The 15,469-nt window shown below is 36.1% G+C and overlaps 1 protein-coding gene across 2 annotated transcripts in view; it reads right to left on the bottom strand.

The window, feature by feature from the left end:
- Themis (thymocyte selection associated) overlaps positions 1-15,469 on the bottom strand; it is a 201,095-nt gene that overhangs the window by 102,880 nt on the left and 82,746 nt on the right. For both annotated transcript variants that reach the window (XM_027947373.2, XM_071613042.1), the window contains exon 4: positions 10,064-11,112. In XM_027947373.2, the coding sequence (XP_027803174.2) occupies positions 10,064-11,112 (1,049 nt within the window). The remainder of the gene's footprint in view (positions 1-10,063; positions 11,113-15,469) is intronic.

Genomic DNA, 15,469 nt, shown 5'->3' with positions numbered 1-15,469 from the left:
CTTAGAGAGCTTAAGGTGTTCTTAACCTACTTCTTTTTTTTCAATATTTATTATTATTATTTTTAGTGGTAGTTGTCAATACCTTTATTTTATTAATTTATTTTTATGTGGTGCTGAGGGTCGAACTCAGCGCCTCACATGTGCCAGGCAAGTGCTCTACTGCTGAGCCCCAGCCCCAACCCCAGCCCATCAACCTACTTCTTATCATTGAACCAGGAAGGAAAACTCCTGAGTTTGATGGACCTACATTTACAAGAAGAACATGTTGCCAGAAAGTCTTATTTCCTCATCTGATGACTACCCCTGACCTTTGAAGTTTTCTACAGGTAGAGTTGAAAACTCTGTCATGGCTACAGACCAAACACAGTGTTATACACTGGGACCTCCCAAAGACTGAAATTTTCTTAAAAGATGACATCTAAGCACAATTAAGCAGATTTTAAAAGAAAATTTTGGCATGATTTGTGGTTGTTTTTCTTGATGAATTTATATAAATACTCCAACAGAGAACTATGTTACATGCATAATGTAAAAAATGTATGAGTGTGCATAGGAACTTAAAAAGTGAGGTTAGATATAGAAGAGATTGAAGACTGAGCTCTAAAGCACTTATGATAAACACTGCAAAAAAAAAAAAAAAAAAGAAAAGAAAAAAAAAAAAGAAAAATTTAATCACTGTAGTGTAAGGAAACCAGGACCTCATGATACTCTAGGAAATGGGGTATTTAAAAAATGAGGTTGTGCTCCACTGTGTCATTTGCTACCTAGTGTCAAAGTAATATAAAGACCAAAACGTAACCATAAAATTTGGCAGCTCAGCAGTGTGTGGTGACACACACCTATAATCCCAGTGAGGAGGCTGAGGCAGGAGGATCAAAAGCATGGTGCCAGCCTCAGCAACTTAGCAAGACCCTAAGCAATTTAGAAAGACCCTGTCTCAAAATAGGAATTAAAAAGAGCTGAGGGTGTAGCTCAGTGGTAAAGCACCCCTGGGTACAAAAAAAAAAAAAAAAAGAGAGAGAGAGAGAGAGAAGAAAAAAAAATGGCCTCTGAGTCTCAGTGGTAACCAGGATGCATATATATCTCTCAGCCTCAATTTCTTTATCTGTAAAAAGGAATAATAATATCATCCATTTCACAGAGCTGTGTGGAGGATTAAACCAGAGGATAATACATGCAACCACCTGGTATAGTGCCAACAACAGAGGAATCAAGAAAAGCTCACTCAAAAGGGGGCAGCTGGGGTTTCTATAGCAGAAACTTGTGATCAGTCTGGATCACAGATTTTAGGATTGAACATGGAATGCTTGCCAAGTCTGCAAAAGAGAATTTGGTTGAAGCAACATATAGAATGCATAGGAAATGAAGAAATGATTAAAGCTTAAAAGAGAAGTTAGAACCAAAGTCAATGGCCGTCGGAATGTCTAACAGAAGGGCTAGGGCAGTGCCCATCTTTGGATAACAACTGAGAGAACACATCTTACCCATGTGACTGTGTTTTACCCCATTTTAACAATAGCAATTGTGGACTTTTTAAACATTAATTCAGATTTTAAAGCATTTGAAAACAAACTTGTATTAAGGATAAGTGTATATAAAATAATGTCACAAGTTAGAATAGCATTCTTTTCAATTACACTCTGAGAATACTTGTTTATTGCTTTTATATACTGAATGACTATAATTTTATAATCAACCCTTTTCAAGTTGTACATGTACATATAGAAATGAATTAATATTATACTTCTCATTGATTCTAACATATTAAATGATCACCATTTGGTTAATTTTGTAGTTACTACCTTTCTGATTTTATAGATTTCTTTTTTTTCTCTTCTCATCATAACTAAAATTAGTTTTGTAATTGACTCATGGTAAATATCTTTCTTGACAGCATATCCTACAAAGTAGCTAACAGTAACCTGTTACATTAGCATGTAACTTGATGGTTAAATAAAGAATAGAAGCTTTCAGAGACATCATAATGGTTAGGGTCTGGATGAAAATATATGAAAAACTGTTCAAGACTATAAAAGACTGGCTGAGAGATTTTCCTTAAATAATACATGCATGAATCATTTCTCTATGAATTTTTAGAGCACATATGGGCCCTTGGTCTCTTAAATTCAAAGTTCATTTTTATTTTCTACTGTCTTTTATTTTTAAGACAATTTCCTTCAAGTTTTCTCCTCTTCAAAATTTGGGTGAAAGTACTGATTTTTGGAAACATATCCCTATGCATTCTTTCATAGACAACTAATGTTCATTTTTCTATCCTAACACTTACCCATAAAAATGCATAAATATTTTCATTGATATAGGCCTGACATCAATGAAAATTATCACCAGGAGATTGAAAGTAATAGTTGGCTTGCAAGAACCTAGGAAGTTACAGCAAAATTTATATGCTCCCATGTATAGTTTGTACCTTATCAATTTATTTAAAAGTAAGTTTTTATTCTAAAATAAATCCAAAACTGATAAATACAGTAAAATCAGATAAATCAGTTTCAAAAACTGCAAAGCCAGCTGGAATTCACCTCCTCTACTTTTCTCCAATCTATTTTGTTTTTTTTTTCAAAACTGAAAGAATTAAAGTGAATGCAGTGAGCTCAAAGAACATAACCTAAATACCTAGTAAACCCACACTCAATTCATTGTTGCCAGCACTAAAATCCCTACTTGATTGATTATTGGCAATTCAGTGCTCTCAATTCATACATGCTGTTCCTGGAGTCCTAGGCCAGAAGCCTGACTTGGGCTCCAACAAATGAAGTCCAGTCATTTGCTTCAAAAATCAAACAGAAAAGGTAGTGGTGAAAAACGCATGAAAGGAACTTTAACCAGTATAACTACATCAGGGAGACAAAGAGACCTCCCTCCTTAGTCTTGACCTTGAGGGGTTGAAAATGTAAAATAAATAAATAAATAAATAAAAAATTTCAAACAAACAAAAGAAAATGACTTTGAGGTTTTATGGAAAGGGGAGTGAGGGAAGGGTTGACATTTGCATAGCTGGTGGCTTGGCACAGATGGCAAAGCAGGTCATTGATCAGTTATGGTCTGGCCCATCATTATCTTGGGATAATTGGGGAGTGTCAGAGAAAAGAAAGTTACTATTGCCTTGGGGGAGGGGATGCTAGCTTTCACTCAGAGCAAAGGAAATAGATGCAAAACTTGGAGGCAGACATGCCTAGTCTTTAATTCCTCATTTAGTCCCAAACTGGACACTTGCTGGCGAAAGCAAAGAGTCTAAGTCCTTGTTACAATACATGCATGAAACATTCTAAACTTTGTTTTTGCTTCTGGTCATTTCAAACAAAGGATTTCTATGTCATGGAAATTTAAGAAAATGCAAATTATTCTAATTGTCTTAAAAGCCAGAAATCTAATGCAAAGTAATTTACTGCAAATTACACACATTTTGCTAATTTACTGGGAAAACATTTTTTTTTAATTCACATTTTTCTGTGCTAACAAGAAATAATCATTAAAATTTAAAATATGGAAATCACCATTTGGTGGTATTTTAATTCTTGACACTGCAGATAAAGGGTAGAGAAACAGTATTAACTAAAATTTTTCATCACCACTCCTGGGTAAGAACATTCTCAGTTGTTTGAAAGCTCAAAGAGGACCAATATTCAATCATCCCAGAATAAAACAATGTTCTTTAGACATGAATTCTTCAGAGAAACTTAGTGTTTGTTTGTTAGTTCTGTGACTTGTTCATTGTTTTTTTTAATTCTTTTAAAATCAGATAATATTTCTATTTTTTTTCATTTAAAGCTCCCTTAAAATAGTCTTTTTAGTTATTCAGCGAGGAGTGTGAACATAAACCATGTCACATCTAGAGCAAAACTTTAAAAATTGGGACTACTCTGTCACTCCTAAAAGCACAAGAGGAACTTATAAATATTCTGCACATTCCATTGGGCACAGATTTCTACCTGGAAGGTTTCAGTTATAACTCAAGCTTGGCCAGTTCTCAGCCCAGCACTGCCTTTGTATTTGTGCTCTGCCCTGTCCTCCCAGCCTGCCCACTGTAACTGGCTGTTTACAGTCCATGCTATTTCCTAGACCAACCTCAGGCAACTCAAAAACCATGATTTATTAATCTGTATATGTCATGCCCTAATGCTGAAATTGTATCTTGCAGTTTAAATCTGTTGCTTTTTAAAAGTAAGCTCCAAAGTCACCTTTATTTTTCTCTTTCCCAGATTCAAATATCCAATTTTTAAGCTTGTCCACAGTCCATTTTCATTGCTTATGGACTTTGAAAAATCGGTATAATCTTCTTTGTTTTGAGGGAAAACAGATTTGCAGCATGTATATTAGAGCAAGAGCCTGCAGAAGCTCAGAGGCAGTGAAAAGTTCACACTCCATGTCTTTATACCATACTCAGTTAATAAAAACAAAAATAAATTGCATCAGTTGTGACCGAATCCTATCAATAACAAATGAATGGAGATAACACTCTTTTCTATTCTCTACTGATCTAGATTCAGCCCAGGAGTGTGGACTTTCTCAACACATTTCAGCCACTCTAAGTGTCACAGCAGATCAGATGCCATGTTTGGGTACCAGCAGCAGCTGTTGAAGTGCTCTCTCTGCTCCTCCCAGGAACCATAGCCCTCCTTCTGCCTTTCTCTGCTCTCACTCTAATTCTGGTACAAGTTTCTTTTCTGCTTATTGCACAGTGCCTTGCCATCACTGCCTCTCTTGCTCTTTGCTTTAATGTCTCCTGTGGGTGTTCTTGTCCAACAGAAATCCAGAAATTCTAGCAACAAAGTGGACATTTGGGTATTAAATGGCCAAACAGAGTTAGTGAAATGCAAGATTTCTGGTCCCAGCTGCAGTCTCTGAAGACATGGAATATCTCATCTTTCAACCAAAGGTTTGTTTTTCTATCTGGTTATAGGTCCTTTCATCAGAATACAGAAGTTACATTTCTCCTGTGGGGTACTCAGAAGTCATGGCCATATATATCCACGACAAGCAAAAGCCCCAGTGAGGATCTGTTCTTCCAAACTACCTGAAACAACTTCTGACACAGAAACTAACCTTCAGGAAGGAGAGTCTACCCACAACATTCCTATGTTATTCAGCTAGGAGTGTGATTTCAGGCACAGCTTTGTTTATTTAGCCATTCTGTGAGCACGATTTTAGGCACAGCTTCCTTCATTTAGCTACTCTGTGATACTGTTTCCATCTGATTAAAAATCCACATTCACTGTGTTTAAAGATACAATTTCTATATTATTTCCTATACCTAAAGAAAATTTGGGGGGTCACTTGGAATAATCTGATAACTTTATTTAGATTCCATGCCTATTTTCCCAAACAGTGGTTACATTTAAAAAATAATAAAATCCTTCCATGTAAAACTGCAAAGGCCTCGAGGGAGGCTGTCATTTCTTCTGGTATTTAGGATCCTATCCTCACCTGCATCTACCCACACCTAAATAATAAAAGTCTCTCCCTCTCTCCACGACAAGCAAACACTCCAGTGAGGATCTGTTCTTCCCTCTCTCCCTCTCTCCCCCATCCTTCTCTTTCTCTTATTTAGGAATTGCTAAAGTTAAGAGAATAGTTGGTTGTAGATTCTTCTTAATCTTAGCTTGAAAAACAATCCTTTCTATTGCATAAAATTCTTTTTTTTTTAAGAGAGAGAAAAGAGAGAATTTTTTAATATTTATTTTTTAGTTTTTGGTGGTCACAACATCTTTATTTTATTTTTATTTGGTGCTGAGGATCGAACCCAGCGCCTCGCACATGCCAGGCAAGCGCGCTACCCACTTGAGCCACATCCCCAGCCCCTGCATAGAATTCTTATAACCTGTCCTCTGGTAGTCTTAATTTCCAAACATAACTGGAAACATATATCTGATATAGGTAAATTTGGCTAAGTGCATTTTAGATTCTTACTCTTAGACTGCCCATGCATCTGTCCTGGTACTTAGCAATGCAAGAAATGACCTAAAGTTAATGATCTATTAGAAAGGCAAATATATAATAAAGCATCTTCTATAATTTTCTATGCATGTGAAAAAGCATTTTAATGAACTATATGAATCTGAATATTTAAACTCTTAATAACCTTTACAAATAGTTGTTTGAATTTAAAGCAACAATCCATATGCAACCCAAAACCTTAGAAGCTTGTTCCTAATAGCTGCTTCCTGCCTATAAAGCATAAAATAAAGTTCTATCCAATCACTTCAAATCCATACATGTTAGAAAAGCTTTAATGCGATTATCAGAAGAAACATGAAAGAAATATATGAAAGGGTGACTTTGTGATAATAAGAAATAGTTGGTCATAAGACTTTTTTGAGTAGATTATGCAAGAACTAACATCTTCTGTTTGTATTCCTAAAAATGATCCACTAAGCAGATTCCTATCTGCATGGTGAGAAGAATCATCTAAAATGAGACAATCAGTATGTCTGAACACAGGTAAATTATAGCATCCTCTGACATTTTAAAGTGATTTCAGATAAAATATAGTGCTTTATTTACTACATTAGAATTTATGGAGCTAACCATAAATAGGAGTAGTATATTCTTCTCAACTCTCTGATAATTCTCAATCAGAGCAAGGATCCCCTGATATCCCTGACTTACAGACCTCTATCTCCTGCTATACAATTTTTTGGGACAATATCTGCTCTGACAATTTACACTAAAAATGTGCTCCTTTTTACTTCAACCAATGTTAAAGATATTGTAATAAAATATAAATCTGCTTTCTTTGTCACAGACCAGTTCTTTAAGTGTGGAGTCTATACCATCTTGTATTAACTCCTTTGACTTTAGACTGTAACTCAATTTTTTCAACCTGTTTGTCAAATGAAAATGGCTCCAGGAGCTTTTAACATCTTAACAACTCTTTAAAAACTCCAGTTAGTATTTTCAATAGTGGGACTCAGAACTGGACACCAAGAATCCACATGGGGGGCTGACCAAGAGACAAGCAGTTAGAAATTATTCAGTTGATCTGGAATTCAACATACATGTTAGTCAAAGACTGTATTCACTTAATTTTAGTAGCCTAGACATAACATTGTTGTTTTGTCAATTTATCTCCTAATAAAATACTTAGCTGGGCAGGAAGCCGAGGCAGGAAGACTGCAAATTCAAAGCCAGCCTCAGCAATTTAGCAAGACCCTGTGTCAAAGAAACAAACAAACAAAAAAAGGTGGTGGGGTGGGGTACTGGGGATGTGACTCAGTGGTTAAGCACCCCTGGGTTCACTCCCTGCTACCAAAATAAATAAAATAAAATACTTAAATCATTTTCACTTGTCAAAGGACAGTGTTTTTAAAAATTTAACCAATTATTTCTCTAAGAATGCTTTCTGGATGGCATATAGGATTTTCGATCTCTTTTTTTCTGATTATAGGAGACACCTATTATTTTGTATTTCCTAATCTTCACATACTATAGTTTCAGCATTTCTATTATTTGAAGAAATCAGACCTCACTTCCTTCCCTCCTTCTATGATTTGAATGTTTTCGCTCCCTCCACAATGTGTTAGAAACTTAGTCACCAACACAATAGTGTTTGGAGGTGGGGCTTAATGGGAGATGCTTAGGTAGGTCTTGAGAGCTCTGCCTTCAAGGATGAATTAATGTCCCTATAAAAAAAGGCCTACAGGAGTGAGTTCTCTCTCTTCTGCTCTTCTCTCTATGAAGATAAGACATTTCTCCTCTCTGGAGGATGCAGCAAGAAACAGCCATCTTGGAACCAAAGAACAAACCCACTGGCAACTTGATCTTGGACTTCTCAAACTTCAGAACTATAAGGCAAACTTTTTGTTCTTTAAAAATTACTTAGTATGTAGTTTTCTGTTAAAGTAACACAAATACTAATACTAAAACACCTATCAATCTTACTTCTGATCAGGGTACCCAATAAATTTATTAAATCAGGAGACAGGTATTTGATCCATCCAACATCCTTCTCCCTTTAAAATTCCAGCTACATAATAACATGACATTCTTTTCTAGTGATAAAACCATGAAATATCAGATGCAAAAACTCCCAGAAGTTGTGTCACATGTGAACAAAATTAGACTGGAAAAGTAAAATCAAAGTGTAAAGTAAAATAAGGACCATTCTAGTCATTTTCAAGACCCTGGTTCCAATTGATTCTGAAGATGAGCTATACCCCTTGGTTCTCCATGGACACATGGGCTAATAAATTCATACAAGAACAACAATTTAAAAAATTTCTTTCCAATAAAACAAATCCTTATAAACAGACATATATATTTTGCCAAGAATTTTACTTATTTCTTCCTCCGTACTTTATAATACATAAGTTATTATTATTGTAGTAAATTACCATAAACCTGGTGGCTTAAGTAACATAAATGTATTGTCTTCTTACAGTTCTGTAGGTCAGAAGTCTGACATAGGTCCCATTGGCTCAAACCAAGGTGTCATCAACTGTATTCATTCCTCTCTGGAGATTTTTTGAGAAGAATCCATTTGCCTGTCTTTTCTAGCTGTTGAAGGGCATCTGCATAACCTGGTTCACAGCTCCCTTCCTCCCTCTTCAGAGACAGCAAAGCAGTATCTGTGAACATCCTTCTGGAGTCACGTATTCCTCTAATTCTGACTTCAACTGGGAAAAGTTCTGCTAAGGATTATAGTCATTAAGTTGGACCTGACTGGATAATTGAGGATAATTTCCTCATCTTAAGGTCCTAAGTTTTAAGCACATGTGCAATGTCCCTTTTGCCATACAATGCAACATATTCACAGGGACTGGACATTTAAGTATATACATCATTGAGTGGGTGGGTCATTATTCTGCCCCTCAACAAAAATGAGGAAAGCATTCCATCTTTTTGTATATCTTTCCATTCAGTAGTAAATATGTTAGTAGAAGAAGCCTAAGATATACCCTCCACATTAGTAACAACCTACTAATGAAAATTATCTGTGTTTTTGTTTTATTTATTTTTTTAATGACTGAAAAGTATTTTGTAGAAAAGAAAATTTCTGTTGGTTTTATTTTTATTTATTTTATTTTATTTTCTGAAAATAAGGTTGATGATCCTTACTGAATTTCCACAGCATACAATCAAAATGCAATCTTTGAGAAGTAGAATTAAAAGTATTCTCATATCCATCTATGAGCCTGGAAGCTCAAGGCTACTATCCTTCCTGAGTATAGAGAATAAACAAGGCAACTCTCTTTGTTTTACTAATTGCTTTGTTTCCTTAAGCTGCTAGCACAACATCTGCCAGAGTGAAATGCACTCCTTCCATACACCATAGAACCGCAGCCCTATAAACAACCTGCACATCCTGGTGTAAGGGCAAGTGCATTCCAGGCAGCCAGCAGGCAGTTTTCAACAGGCAAAGACCTCAAGTGGAAATGAAGCTAAACCACCACCCAAACTCTTCAGAGTGGTTATAGACTTGTTAATTCTGTAATGATCTTGTACTGTTGTAATTTTATTGATTTTGCATTTCAATAGAACTGTTAAAGATGACAATTCTAAGATAGGCAAAATGTGGGCAGATGCTCACATTCTCACACACAGTTCTGCCAAGATATTTTTATATCTTTCTGCACATAAAGCAAAATGAAGACATGTGTTATAGATGCATGTTACCAATAACCACCCAGAAGAAGTGAGTTTATTGTATGCTCATTTCCTGGATGAAGTATTCAAAAAATTCTACCTAGGAAAAATGAACAGCACTTAAAAAAATAAATGCTTCTGAGGCAACTTATTAGGCATTCTTAATTGCCAAAACCCATTGAAACGGCAATTTGGGCCATCATATCCAAATGTTATCCCTGGTAGTTCTAATCAGTACAGAATCATGCCACATCTACTGGTTAAGTATGAAAATACAAAATACTGTAACAGTTTACCCTCTGTTAATGTTCATCCATCCACGGTGCATCAGAAAGTCTCATTTCAAATATTGCATGAAAGAAAGAAAAGCAGACAAAAAGCAAACTCAAAACCGACTTGAAACAAATTGCTTGCCTCAAGAAAAACACTCCAGAAAAAGTCTTCAAAATCACTGTCTTACCTTGGGAGACTTAGGCAGATCCACCGTCCTTTCTTCTGCTAAATTGAGCAGGGTAAACTTCATCTCCTCCACTGAAGGATGTTTGGGAGGGCGGGGTGGGGGGTGCAAGAGAGAACTTTCATATCTCCTCATCATATAATATTGTTCTTCAGTAATCTCTTCCACCAGAGCCCTGACTAAAAGTGGTCCTGTGTCCCTAGACAAATTCCTAACTAACTGAACAGTTATATTCAAGCGACCAACAGGAATTTCCCAACATTCCTTGGGGTTGGCAAAGTCACTGATGAGTAGATAAGAGTCTGTGATACCTTCCTCTAGCTGTAGTCCTGGGGTAGCTGCCAAAATGTCCTCTTCGATGGAAAGATCTCTCACAGACACCTTCACATTGAAGGGCAAACGGAACTGTTTACAGAGCTCAGAAATCTGGTACTGTTTCTTGTCATGAATCACCTCTACGAAACCTCCTTCCATGTACAGAGGGAGTAGGGCTGCCTCATAGGACTTTTTGAGGATCTTTTCACAGGCCAGAACGTTCACCACTTTTTTTATTCCCTCACAGAGAACTTCAGTTGTCTCTGAATGATGCACTAGAAACTGGTCCCCAACGAATACAGAGGACAGCTCCTCATGAGGAGGATGAAAGGCTTTGGTGGCCACCACGTGCAGAGGCTCCTTTTTACTCTTAGCTATTTCTAGGTCATAGGCAGTCGGGAACTCCCGAGGTCGCCGCTTGAATTTGCCTTTGTAGCTAGTGGGGATCAAAAAGTGTCTCTTAGGAAAATTGCTTCTGATTTCCGAAGCTAAGATCCTTGAAGCCTGGTACTTTTTGTGGATCACGATGGTTTTTCCAGGCTTTAAAACACTTCTGGACAGCTGATTTCCTTGAGGTGCTTCTATGACTTCAGCCACTATAGGAAACTCTTTGCTGGTCATTTCAAACAGATCTTCTGTAGATAACAGCTGAAGAAACCAGTTTGTATCATAAGAGTCAGTAATATCTTTGACTTCAACATCTAAACTGGGGAGAAGTCGGACTATATCTTTTCGAACTGAAAAGAAAAAATAATTTGTACATAAAAATGTTTATCAGAAGTCACTCTCCTAGCGTCATAGATCAAATTCATTTAGAAGAAATAAGAATTAAAAGGATTATAATATAACTTATGTGTGGACTTATTTTTTTAAAACTTTTAACATGAAAGAAATTGAATATAAAACTAACACCTGAAAACCTAGGTTCAGCTTAAGAAACAAACATTAATCAATTTCTTGGCACCCTATAACCTCATCAGAATCACGTCTTCCTCAATGCTACCTGTGGGTAACCATTTTCCTGATTCTAGTGTTAATCACTGCTGTGTTTATACTTAAAGTTTTATGACACATAACCCAACGATATAGATGTGTGTGAATATGCATATAATGTATATGGGTGAATATAATGTATTTGATTTAAGGCATGTTCTTGAGGTTCAAACTTTATATGTAAAAATATTAAAGAAGAAAGTTTTAGTACTTCCAGTAAACTCCTTCACATATAAGGCCCAAGACATACATTCTTTAAATAAAATTCTATCCTTGGGACTAAGATAACATTGAAAAATCATGAATTATAAGGTACTTAAGATTAATATATGGAAATGGATATCAAGATGCAATCTTTTTCCAATTCCAGAGTTAATTTCTTTTTCCACCAGTGCTATATTATACCTGGATAGAAAAAGGGTGGTACAGATGGGTCATAGTCAGGGGACCACTTAGGAGCCCTAGGTTTACTGGTAGGTGCTTACTTATCAATGTGTCACTAGGAAAAATGAGTTTCTGTGTTCTTTCCAAGAAGTCTTTTTTGAGACTACAGAGATGCTTAAAATAGCATCAAAAAATTATTTATCTGTTCTTCATGTACTACCCACATAGTATCACTGTAACAGACTTGAATTAAAAATAAAGTTATGTGTTAGTATTAGCAAGATTTTGTAATAGGTTGTTTTCTTGACAATTTTCTAACACAAGTTTCATAGCATTTTAATCAACCAATACTGTCTTTCAATATTCTTTCTTCCTTAAATGTTGTAGAAAATGAACAACTTGGAAAACTTAAAAGAAACTATTTTCTCTTATAAACATTACTTGTTATTACCTTTTATAATATTAACTGTTTATAAGTATCTGAAAACACTCTGTCATTTGTGTTATATGGTCTGATTAATAGTTTGTGAAGACAATGTAAAAAGGTATTGTTTTATTTTTTTGAGAAGAAAAAATAAAAATTTATGGTTGTCTATAGACTGAAGTGCTATAAAAATGGTAAATATTCTTTTATTTTTAGAAAGGAAGGGGAAGGCTGGGAAGCATTTCTTCCCTTAATCAGTTCATTGTATAAAATTTTGTATCCTTTGACTTTTGGGATTGTCATCACAGGTTCCCCTGAACACTACAGCAATTTTAGTAACTAAAATTTTGTTATTTGGATCAAAATGAACTAGGTGTAAGAATTTTAAAGCTGATGGGCATCATAGGCTCAAGATTCCTCAAGTGCAGGGAACATCTAGAGAATAGCAGAATAAATGCCATCCAGGACTTTCCAGGATTTCTCAATTAGTTTGTCAGATCATGCAGGCCCTGATGCAAGCTAGATCCCAAAGTAGCTATGCTCAGTGGGAGCTGTGTGCCTTGAGTTCCCTTATTACCTTTGCATGATTTTACTGATGCCAGAAAATGCCCCCAGGACAAAGTATCTGAACTTGGTTTCTGTATCCAATAACTGACCTATCTGCAAAACTTCTGTTCCTACACAGAATAAGTAATGGTACATATTTTATGTCACATCACCTATTAATAGCATTTGACAAAGTAGATTTTACTCCCTCTTTTTGACATATTTCCCTGTTATCGTACTTGTGATTTTTCTCAGGTTTTTTTTTTTCTAGTTTCTTCTCTTTCCATACCACCCACCCACCACTCAAACACACGCCATTTAGTATGTCTTTATTCTTTTCCTTTCTCTTCCTACACTTACACCTACAGTAATTTTATAGAATCTCATCTTTTTAAATATCATCTATATTCTTTTGACTCCGCAAAGTATAGCTCTAATCAAATCATTCTCTTGAATCCCAAGATCTTCTATTTAAGATCTTCACTTGGACATGCAGTAGATGTCTCAAAATTAGTGCACCCTGACTGAAATCTGATCTCCCCCGCCAACGCACACACACAAAAAAATTGACTATCTGGTACTTTCTCTATATTAGTTATTGGGAATTCTTTTCTCCTTCTTCAGTTCATAAATCTTAGGGATATCTTTAAATTTCCTCTTTTTCTAACATCTGTAGCCCCTTACATCTGCTCTACCCTGGTCTATACCTGTTATGGTTTAGATGTGAGGTGTTCCCCAAAAGCTCATGTGCAAGACAATGAAAGAAGCTTTGGAGGAGAAATGATTGGGTTCTAGCCTTAACTTAGTCAGTGAATTAATCCCTAATGGGATTAATTGAGTGGAGATTGGAGGCAGGTGGGGTGTGGCCGGTGGAATCAGTCCACTGGGGGCGTGGTATGGGGTATATATTTTGTATCTGGAGAATGAAGTCTCTCACTCTCTCTGCTTACTGATCATCAAGTGAGCTTCTTCCCTCTGCCACAATCTTCTGCCATGATGTTCTGCTTTACCTCGAGCCCTGAGGAAATGGAGCCATCTATGGACTAAGACCTCTGAAACTGTGAGCCCTCAAATAAACATTTTCTCCTCTACAATTGTTCTGGCCAGGTCCTTTAGTCACCGCAGTGAAAAAGCTAACAAAACAATACCACATTATTTCTGACTTGCTTTATTGCAAAGATTTACTCAACAGTCCCCTTACAGTGAGATCTCAAAAGAGTGACTAGAGAGTCTTTTTAAATGCTAATCAATTGTTTCTACTCTGGAATACTGAAGCCAGAGGATCCCAAGTTCAAAGCCAGCCTTAATCACATAGCAAGACTCCATCTCAAAATAATAAAAAGAATATTTTGTCTGCCATAATATCCATTGTTAGACCCACATGTCAATTACTTCACTTATAATAAAAGCCAATGTCCTTACCTGGCCACTTGGATTGCATTTGCTACTATGTTTTGCCTCACTCTACCTCACTGCTCTCTTTCTTACTTCCTTGCTATTAATCAGATTTTTACGTGGCCTGTTGCCTCTGTCTGCTACATCCTTCAGCCAAATATGTTTATGGCCAGCTCCATTTTCTCTTCAAATCTGCTTAAATATCATCTTGTCAATTAGACCTACTTTTTTTTTTTTAGTGCATTGCAGTTATACATAATAGTGGGATTCATTTGGAGACCTACTCTTTATTTTTAACATTTCTTTTTTAGTTGTAGGTTGACACAAAACCTTTATTTTATTTATTTATTTTTAATGTGGTGCTGAGGATTGAACTCAGAGCCTCATGCATGCTAGGCAAGCACTCTACCTCTGAGCCACAATCCCAGCCCCTTAAGACCTACTCTTAATAGTCTATTTAAAAACACAAACATCCTGCCCTTTGTAGGACTATTGTTTACCATGTTACCATGCACCTTCAATTATTCCATATAACTTGCTTATTTATTATGACATTGCCTATTATTTGTTTACTAAATTGGAACATGTGTTCCCCAGGGGCAGAAGTCTTTGTTTTGTTTATCAGTATATCATTGTCTAGAATGGTGCCTGGCCATAGTAGATATTAAATATATGAATTTAATGAATTTTTAAAAATTGTCAGCACAACACACTCAAGTGAGAGTTGAAAGAAATGATCTGGTAAACAGTATGAATTCCATTGAGGAGAAAAAGGTTTCCACTGTTAAAAACTCCTGCTATACATCATAGCATATATTGCATATTTCATTTAAAACATATCTTTAATATTATATTTTATCTTACTTAGTAACCTATTCAATAAATACTTATATTGTTGAATTTCTACAAAATAATAGAGATATTAAGGACTGAAATAGGGGCAGAGTAAAGTCTTTTTCACCCAAGGTTTTATTCTTCAGAAAAAAAAAAGAAAGAAAGAAAACATTAGAAAAAGTCATGTTGTATGTCCCTAAAAAGAAGATTCACTACAAGGCAAGAGCACATGCAGTCAAAATCCACAATCTTCTCAGGTCCTTCAGAAAACTGAAGTCACAGGACAACCCCAACCCCCCAAACTAGACAGTAGATGAACACAGAGAGTCTCACCCAACTGGGAGCAGAAACCACTGCTGGAGCCCAGCAACTAGTAACACATAAAGGATAACCAACTAACTGCTAGAAGTTAAGTGTATATTTGCTTGAGAGATCAAAAGCAGTGTGAGCCATGCTTAGGAAGACCTCCCACACTTCCCTGAGTCTTACTTCCAGGAGACCCACCAAGTTCTCAGGGT

This window comes from Marmota flaviventris, chromosome 6 (genome assembly GCF_047511675.1).
Source record: "Marmota flaviventris isolate mMarFla1 chromosome 6, mMarFla1.hap1, whole genome shotgun sequence".
NCBI lineage: Eukaryota > Metazoa > Chordata > Mammalia > Rodentia > Sciuridae > Marmota > Marmota flaviventris.
This window is presented reverse-complemented; position numbering and strand designations above follow the sequence as displayed.